Here is a 9,441-nt window from a genome sequence, read left to right as displayed (position 1 = left end):
CATGTGTACTGTAGGAACCATGTGTAATATAGTGAGATAGTACTGTAGGGACCATGTGTACTGTAGAGACCATGTGTAATATAGTGAGATGGTACTGTAGGGACCATGTGTACTGTAGGGACCATGTGTAATATAGTGAGATAGTACTGTAGGGACCATGTGTACTGTAGGGACCATGTGTAATATAGTGAGATGGTACTGTAGGGACCATGTGTAATATAGTGAGATAGTACTGTAGGGACCATGTGTAATATAGTGAGATAGTACTGTAGGGACCATGTGTAATATAGTGAGATAGTACTGTAGGGACCATGTGTAATATAGTGAGATAGTACAGTAGGGACCATGTGTACTGTAGGAACCATGTGTAATATAGTGAGATAGTACTGTAGGGACCATGTGTACTGTAGAGACCATGTGTAATATAGTGAGATGGTACTGTAGGGACCATGTGTAATATAGTGAGATAGTACTGTAGGGACCATGTGTACTGTAGGGACCATGTGTAATATAGTGAGATAGTACTGTAGGGACCATGTGTAATATAGTGAGATAGTACAGTAGGGACCATGTGTAATATAGTGAGATAGTACTGTAGGGACCATGTGTAATATAGTGAGATAGTACTGTAGGGACCATGTGTAATATAGTGAGATAGTACTGTAGGGACCATGTGTACTGTAGGGACCATGTGTAATATAGTGAGATAGTACTGTAGGGACCATGTGTAATATAGTGAGATAGTACTGTAGGGACCATGTGTAATATAGTGAGATAGTACTGTAGGGACCATGTGTACTGTAGGGACCATGTGTAATATAGTGAGATAGTACTGTAGGGACCATGTGTAATATAGTGAGATAGTACTGTAGGGACCATGTGTAATATAGTGAGATAGTACTGTAGGGACCATGTGTAATATAGTGAGATAGTACTGTAGGGACCATGTGTAATATAGTGAGATAGTACTGTAGGGACCATGTGTAATATAGTGAGATAGTACTGTAGGGACCATGTGTACTGTAGAGACCATGTGTACTGTAGGGACCATGTGTAATATAGTGAGATAGTACTGTAGGGACCATGTGTAATATAGTGAGATAGTACTGTAGGGACCATGTGTACTGTAGGGACCATGTGTAATATAGTGAGATAGTACTGTAGGGACCATGTGTACTGTAGGGACCATGTGTAATATAGTGAGATAGTACTGTAGGGACCATGTGTACTGTAGGGACCATGTGTAATATAGTGAGATAGTACTGTAGGGACCATGTGTACTGTAGGGACCATGTGTAATATAGTGAGATAGTACTGTAGGGACCATGTGTAATACAGTGAGATAGTACTGTAGGGACCATGTGTAATACAGTGAGATAGTACTGTAGGGACCATGTGTACTGTAGGGACCATGTGTAATATAGTGAGATAGTACTGTAGGGACCATGTGTACTGTAGGGACCATGTGTAATACAGTGAGATAGTACTGTAGGGACCATGTGTAATATAGTGAGATAGTACTGTAGGGACCATGTGTAATACAGTGAGATAGTACTGTAGGGACCATGTGTAATATAGTGAGATAGTACTGTAGGGACCATGTGTAATATAGTGAGATAGTACTGTAGGGACCATGTGTAATATAGTGAGATAGTACTGTAGGGACCATGTGTAATATAGTGAGATAGTACTGTAGGGACCATGTGTAATATAGTGAGATAGTACTGTAGGGACCATGTGTAATATAGTGAGATAGTACTGTAGGGACCATGTGTAATATAGTGAGATAGTACTGTAGGGACCATGTGTACTGTAGGGACCATGTGTAATATAGTGAGATAGTACTGTAGGGACCATGTGTACTGTAGGGACCATGTGTACTGTAGGGACCATGTGTACTGTAGGGACCATGTGTAATCCATGATCCTCAGTCAGTATGTGTCTAATGGTTCCTCTATCCTCTTGCTGCTGCCACTCTCTTTCTGAACCTTCTCTCTCGTCTTCTATTCCTCTTCCTGTCTCTTAGGATCCAGAACCTCTATTGGCTCTCTTGTTTTGTCTGTGTTTTACATCACCATTATATCACCTAATCATAGCAACATGAGTTTTTAGCGACCCTCATTTCACACAGGTGTGATTTTTCTATATCTCTTTGCTGAAAATAGCTGTCCGACAAGCTCACAACATAGTGATGTGTTGGCTTGTAGATCTGCTATTTAGGGTGAAAAAGTAGGGTGTGATTAATTATTTAACTGATTAACTGAATAATGATTATGATTATTACTATGCAACATGTGCCTATCTCTGAATCACAATTCCCAACGTCTTAATTATAGCTCCAGCCCTGCTCTTCTGCAGACTTTCTGCTAAGCAATTCCCAAGCAAGTTATTTTGGGTATAGCACTCATTTTGGGTTGCTCAACGTCCTGCATTATGTGCACGTTTTAAAACAAATGCATGCCTTTTTAAACCACAGCCAGGAGCACCAACAGCGCAGCCTTGAGGCTCGACAATTGTGCCGCCCGCCCGAGCCAGCAAAGGCACAGTGGATGGAATAGGTTATAATTTGCACCAACGCGAGCGCTCCCTCCGCATGGTAATAGCATACACACATTCTGCTCAGGTTCCCAGCAGGGATTCCTTCCCCGGAGGTTTCCTCCTGCCCCTCGTACCTTGGCCTCTCCCCAGCTGTTGCCGCTTGTTAAACAGAGTGGGCATTGGACCACCACACTTAAAACAAATGGCACATGAATGAATCTTGAAGTAGTTCTAGCCAGAGTGAGAAAAAAAATATATATACAAAGATCAGTTTGTTTTACTGGTAGTTTGAATACATCAGCATTGCTTTATGGTGGTTTGTGGCATTTTACTGTATTTCGGGCTTCAAACTTGCATTTCTATGATCCATTGGAATTGTAACCCCCCCCCCCTCTTATGCCCAGCTTTGTGTTGGCTGATGATTGGCTGATCACCCCATAGTAATGATTTGATTGGCTGATCAAAGTACATATTGAAGATAAAAGTGCTTTTAGATCGACTCTTTTAATACTTGTATGAAATGTAGTGTGACAAAGTAGGGAATTCATTTATGAAAACAAGAACATTACAGTTATGTGGACAGCACTCAGCATTATGACTTGTTTAAAGTAGCTCATAAACATCTCCCATGTCGAGTCGTCTTCTCTAGGAAATTCTATACAGTAAAATACTGAGTGTTAATTTAACTCTGGTGAGTGTACAAATAGACCCTTTTGGGTTCATGTGTGTGCATGTGCAGTTTTGTGCACGCATGCACTTGTAGGCATTTGTGGGATTCCACTTATAGGCAGTGGAATTGCCTAAAATAAAGGACAGAATAAATCAACCTACAGTACCTGGCTTAAAAGACCAAATCCCACATCTAGCTGCATAACTGCCCCAACAACTTCTGCAGTCAATGTAAAAAATAGGACTTCTATTCTATTGTACTAGTGTCCATCTCAAAGTACAGTAGGTGGTGACAGGTGAGCATTCTGAGGCCATCACATCACATTTTAGAAAAAACAACAACAACAGCTGACCTTAACCCAAACACGACAGCTGATCTCATCTCTAATTACAGTTGTAACATCTATTGTACTTTCATAGAAATGTAGTGGAGGCAAGTATAATATTTGTCTTTCTTATCCAGTGTAGTAAACATAAAAGAAAACTCTCTTTAATTCTCAATAAAAAAAATCTCAAGAAAGTACAAATACTCAAAATAGGTACATTACTCAAAATGTACTGGAATACCACTACTGAGAGTGGCCCCCCCAGGAATCCATTGTGAACCTCTGCTTCACAAAGTGTTCATGCTGGAATCTGCAGTGGTGGCGTTCCACCGTCTGATGTAAATCATCAGCTCTGGCCAGTCAGAACAGTTTGCTCCAGAAAGAGCATGCAGCAAGAATGCCACTGGAGAAGAGTGCACTGCTTCACTGTTCTGTTTTCTATATTGAGCAATCAAACTCTTTAATGACGTTAGATACAGTTGCAGAGAAAGTGTCTGGCTTTCAGTTTAGTTGTATGGCCAGTTGGCCACATGGTGTTCACGCACGTGCATGTGTGCAAGCGTACACACATTGCTCATATACATGCATTGGTGCATGTATATATTTGCATCCATTTGAGAGGTTCGGCGCAGCACAGTGACTGCTAAAGTACTGTAGATATACAGGTGCTTATAGTGGCCCCTGCACATGCATGAAGTGCTGTGTCCGAAGTTAACGGATACCACCTCCAGGGTGCCTCTAAAGCTCCCCCGGCAGCAGAAGCAGCAGCCATCTGATTATGCATAGTGAAGGCACTTCTGTGCAACACCCTACACCACCTGTCTCCTTCTTGTCTCGGAGACAGCATGTCCTCTCCTTTTAGGTCCGTTGGTTAGGGGGAGGGACAAGGCAGGGTGGGAGGTGAATGGGTGGCTGGGTGAATGGGAGGCCACACAGCAGCAGGACAGCCCAGTCCCCTGTCTGCTGTCCTGTTGCATTTCCCTCGTAAGTGCCCTGAGCCTCAGAGGCCTAAGCTCTTTCATAATCAGCGCCCACTGTCCTGCTCCATGTCAACAACCTCGCTGCCCTCCAATCCGAGACTCGATCGCCACCGGCGACTGGGAGACAGAAATAAGGGACAGGAGGAAGAGTAACAGGTGGAGGAACACTGTGGTGTTCCAGCCTTTTGTCATGGAGAACTTCCTCAGGGACAAGGATGTCTGGATAATTGGGAGTGTATGTCTGGTGGCCTCCTTCCTGTGGCGACGGATATGGAATTTATTCTCCTACAAGAGGAATAGGGGAACCTCACAGTCTCCAGATAGAGAGGTATTACTCAGCATGTTCACCTGTGCCATGTGGGACTGACTTAATTGTCCAGGTAATAATCTGAGGAAAGCACAGATTTCCTTTTTTTTCTTTTATTATTATTATTATTGAAGTAAGGTATCTAAAACATGGGTAGGCCAGAAATCAATGATGGATGGGATGATCTCACCCAATCAGATGCTCTCTTGTGGTGCAAAGACAGCACTAGCACTAGCAATCGTAGCCATGTAGCAATATGATCGATATGATGCCTTCTGCACACAGAAATATATTATTGTTCGTGTAACTCTGAGATTAACACAATTTTAAAGGCTAAATGAAATAGTGAGTTTATAGGTCTTTACTGAACAGAACTTTATAATGTGCATTCAATTTACTCTTTTACACACATTCATGGTGGAGGAAACCATGCAAGGCACCAACCTGCTCATCAGGAGCAGTTGGGGGTTCAGTGCCTTGCTCAAGGACACTGTGAGACCCAGCCAGCAGGAGATCGAATTGGGGATTGAACTGCAGGGAACCTTCAGATTCCAAGACAGCCGCTTCACCCCCTGAGCCACTGCATGGTGCACCTATTGTGCACTTGCTTGTTTGAATGAATGTTGTTGTTTATGACCTTCAGGGCCTGACATGACAGTGCACTGTTACTCTGTGTAGAAGAGCACAGGATGACAGCAGGTTGCGTTGATTGATTTTCACTAAAGCGGGCCTTGGAAATGAGACCCTGTAATATTTCAGCTTCGCTATGTCCATGTGATCTGTGTGGGTGGCCCGCTTTAGTAACAGCTTTCACTTATATCTCAGAGGGAAGGAATTGCATTCTTGTGTGTGTGAACAAGTGTACATTACCAAATTAAATCATTTTCTTCTGTGTGCTGTTTGAGGAAGCATAAGCCGGTCATGTCTGTGTGTTGTACAGTGTAGTCGTTTCCCACTGTTTATTGAACAGAATTTGAAAAGACATAGTGCATGAACACGGTCCAATACAAGGAAAAGTCTATGTTATCTGACCTCACACAGCTCCTGCACTTACAGCGGATGACATCTATATTTTGCCTACCTAGTACCTACAGTACACTGAGCTGTCCCACTTTATAGCTTTTATTTTGTGTACCCTCTGCAGTATGCTATGCACGTTAACTCATCTCCTACCACTTTCATTCACGGACATAATCCTGTCAAGGAAATGTCATCATAAAGTTTTGCAGCCTCTAACTTGCACTGTGCATCACTGAAAAGGGAAAGCCCCTGAGTGGCCATGGTATGAATTTATGAAAAGTAAATTATCTTGTCCGGACGAGATATTATCTTGTCCGGACGAGATATTATCTTGTCCGGACGAGGATCCCTTGCAGCCTCTCACCCTCAAGCACTTACCACCAGCTCACTTAGGTCAGTGAGGGTGCAGGGCTTGAGGGCTTGGGCGAGCATTGGAATTGGGCTGTTTCAGATATAGGTGCACCATAAAAGCATCCTCACCTATTGCATCACAGCTTGGTACTGTTATGGCAAATGCACTGTTTTGGAGTGTGGTGAAAACTGATAAGCATATCATAGGCCCACTACTACGACCAACTGAGTCCATAGCACTGCCAGTTAAAGGCCATGAGCATCATCACGGTTGCCTCCCAGGCTCCCACCCCAACAATGGACTGTTTTGCCCCCTTCACTCTCAGAGGTGCAAGGGGTACAACTGTATGCCTCTGGACCAAATACACCAGATCAGATCAGGAACAGTTACCCCCTCAGCTATCATTCTGTTGAACTCTATATCTCAATGTCCCCTCCTTCTTTCCCCTGTCCCCTCTACCCATTTTGTCACATTTCCATCTGACAATATTTTCTGCAAGGTTTTGTTTTTATGAAACATCCTTTGCTACGACCTTTTTTTCCCTTCAAAAAACTCACACAAATCATGTGATCAAGATCTAACAGTCAGATGTTCCATATCCCATTCCCATTGACTATGATTCGACACTTCCGAAATCTTCCAGTCCTGGGAAGACAACCCAGCCTAACGGAGATCTGTGCTCGTACTAGGAGTGCACTTTTATAGTGTCTAGTTAACAAAAATAGTTTCATTGTACATTTTTGTCCAAAATAAAATCCCAAATATATAAATATAATTTGCATTCAATATAGATAAATATGATTTGCATTCAATACTTTGTCATCATATGAATGAATTAATTAATCTTTATTTTCGTGTCTTGTCGTAAAGACCCATCCCTTACGGGATTATAAAACACCAAAAACATCAGATTCACTTCCCAGTTCCCACACAGAAACTGCACAAAATATTTGGTTAAAAAAAACACACACAAATTTAAAAATATATAAAAAAACAAAAAAAACACACACACGCATACAGAAATAAATATCACATGTATGTTTTCTTTGTCCGTATGTCCCATACGTTCTCTATATATTCTGCGAATATCTTATGTTCAAAAATCCATCTGAGTCGCTCTGTGTCACTTAACCACATCAGATCGATGTTTTTACATCTAATCTGTTAAATAGCTCATATGTGTGTACCGAACTGGTCCAGATCTATATCCACCTGCAGTACAGTGTCAAAGTATATCCTATGATGCGCTCTGACAGAACAAGTGCGTGCATGGTTTCCCTGGTTGGACGTAGCGCGTGGAAGGAACACGTTATTCCAACCAGTTCCTTTCCCCTCCATCAGGCGCCCTGGCTGGCCAGGGGGAGGCAGTTTATAGACCAGGATTACTGCATGTTTTTTGTGAGGGTACCTACCCTAGTGGACATGGGGAGAACATGCAAACTCCACACAGAAAGGCCTTTCGCCAACCCCGCCTCGGGTATGGGCACTGATGCCCATACCCGATACATGGAGGAGGAAACACGCCGCCAGCGCCCACAGTGTCCCAAGCGGGAATCGAACCCATGACCTTCTAGCTGTGAGGCGACAGCACTACCAACTGTGTCACCGTGCCCCCAACTGCAGGCTTTCTATTCCTTGAAAAGTTGCAATGCGTTAATGAACGATGATGTCACTTGACGGGTTGACGGGTTTCTGAACTACCCACAGCCCTCCTATGAGACAGACTGAGTAGGAAAAAATTGTGGTAATTTATCATGAACATTAGTGAGGAGTGGACCTATTATATGAAGAGAGGTTGAAAAGTGGTGAAGTGGTACTTAAAGTAAAACGTATTTTATTTAGTCTGTGTATAAGTGAGTGACTCTTACTCCGCTACAAAACCTTTTTTACAATACATTTCCCCATGCCTACTCCAAGCAAGTACCCATTAAATTGACATGAATGAAACGAGGCGTGGAATGAATGTGTATGACCGTGATTCAAAGGACTACCGGTATATTTATATCAAAGGACAATTCATTCTTTTAGCAGAATACCCAGTCCACAGACGAGCACATACTAAGATTTATAATACAAAAGGAATATGCGTCCTAGGCACTCTTCATTAAGTTAATTAAAAACTTTCATGATAGTTCATGATAGAACAGTAAAAAATAAAAACAGCGCTTTTTGCCATTTTTGGCCCTCGTCTAGGCCTGCGTGATCCTGTTCATCCTGATGACGGCTGCTTGTGTGACTCATTCTGACCAAAAAAAGGTTTCATCAGTAGGGTTTATTCTGCTGCTGTGTACGTGCTGGTTATATGGTTATAATCATTCAGTCTAGAATTGTGAAGAATATATTGTTAATATGAGATTTGATAGTACTATAAGTGATTTTGCAAGTAGAAACCATGTCAGCCATGTGATGTCATGCCTTCCCTCATATTTTCCAACACACATACAATTACATTGTAGGAAAAGAAATGCATCATGTTCATGGAAAGTAGGACATTAAGATCTGACCGTAGGCTTATATCAAGAATAATGCTTTCTTGAACGAGTGTGTGCGACCGACCGACCACAAACAAGTCACATACCTCAATACAATACACCCAGCACTGTAGCTTGTGCTAATGTGTGTGAGTTAGCATGTCTAAGGTGAAAAAGACTCTCCCCCTCTCTTCTTCTTCTTGTGCTACTGCTGTGACTGAATTAGAAGTGGGGTCTACGTAGAACTGTGACGGCACACATTGTTTCATGTGAAAGAATAAACATCACACATGGTGTGTGTGTGTGTGTGTGTGTGTGTGTGTGTGTGTGCGTGTGTAAGTATTTTCCTGTTGGCAGGGGAGTGGTGGGTAGAAAGCAGAGAGCTATGTAGTCATGCGTATTCAGTAGTGTTCAGTATGTGGGACTTGAAGTGTCACTGTCAATACAGGATCAAATGTCCTACCAGCCATACACTGTAAAATCCTGAGTGTCCATTTGGTGACTTTGCTCAGACCGACAAATGGACGATTTTACTGTGTACAATCTATGCAATGGAAATATTCCCACTTCCACTTTGTTTAGATGCGCAGGTGCGTTTTATAGTGACAACTGAAGCAATGGGGACGGTGACGTCCCCGACTCCCCATTGCATGTGTGCGTGCTTGTATGCATCTCGCTCACGTCTCTCTCTCTCTCAAAAATTTGAAGGTGTACTTTTGTTGATGTATTGCTCTAAATTATCTTTTTGTGGCATTGCTGTAGTTTGTGATTGCTTGTT

General features: G+C 42.5%; 1 protein-coding gene across 5 annotated transcripts in view; it reads left to right on the top strand.

The window, feature by feature from the left end:
- Positions 1-9,441, top strand: part of mylk4b (myosin light chain kinase family, member 4b) — a 44,859-nt gene that overhangs the window by 11,642 nt on the left and 23,776 nt on the right. Inside the window, exon 1 of one of the 5 annotated variants that reach the window (XM_080769401.1) lies at positions 4,501-4,841. The exons of the other annotated variants lie outside the window; for them this stretch is intronic. Coding sequence (XP_080625527.1) covers positions 4,704-4,841 — 138 coding nt within the window. The 5' untranslated portion in view covers positions 4,501-4,703. Of the gene's footprint in view, positions 1-4,500; positions 4,842-9,441 lie in introns of those variants that run through there. 5 annotated transcript variants of the gene reach the window in all.

Source organism: Protomyctophum bolini (assembly GCF_963924005.1).
Source record: "Protomyctophum bolini genome assembly, chromosome: 8".
In the NCBI taxonomy this organism is placed as follows: Eukaryota; Metazoa; Chordata; class Actinopteri; order Myctophiformes; family Myctophidae; genus Protomyctophum; species Protomyctophum bolini.
The sequence above is the reverse complement of the archived record's forward strand: the minus strand, read 5'-3'. Positions and strand labels throughout refer to the sequence as shown.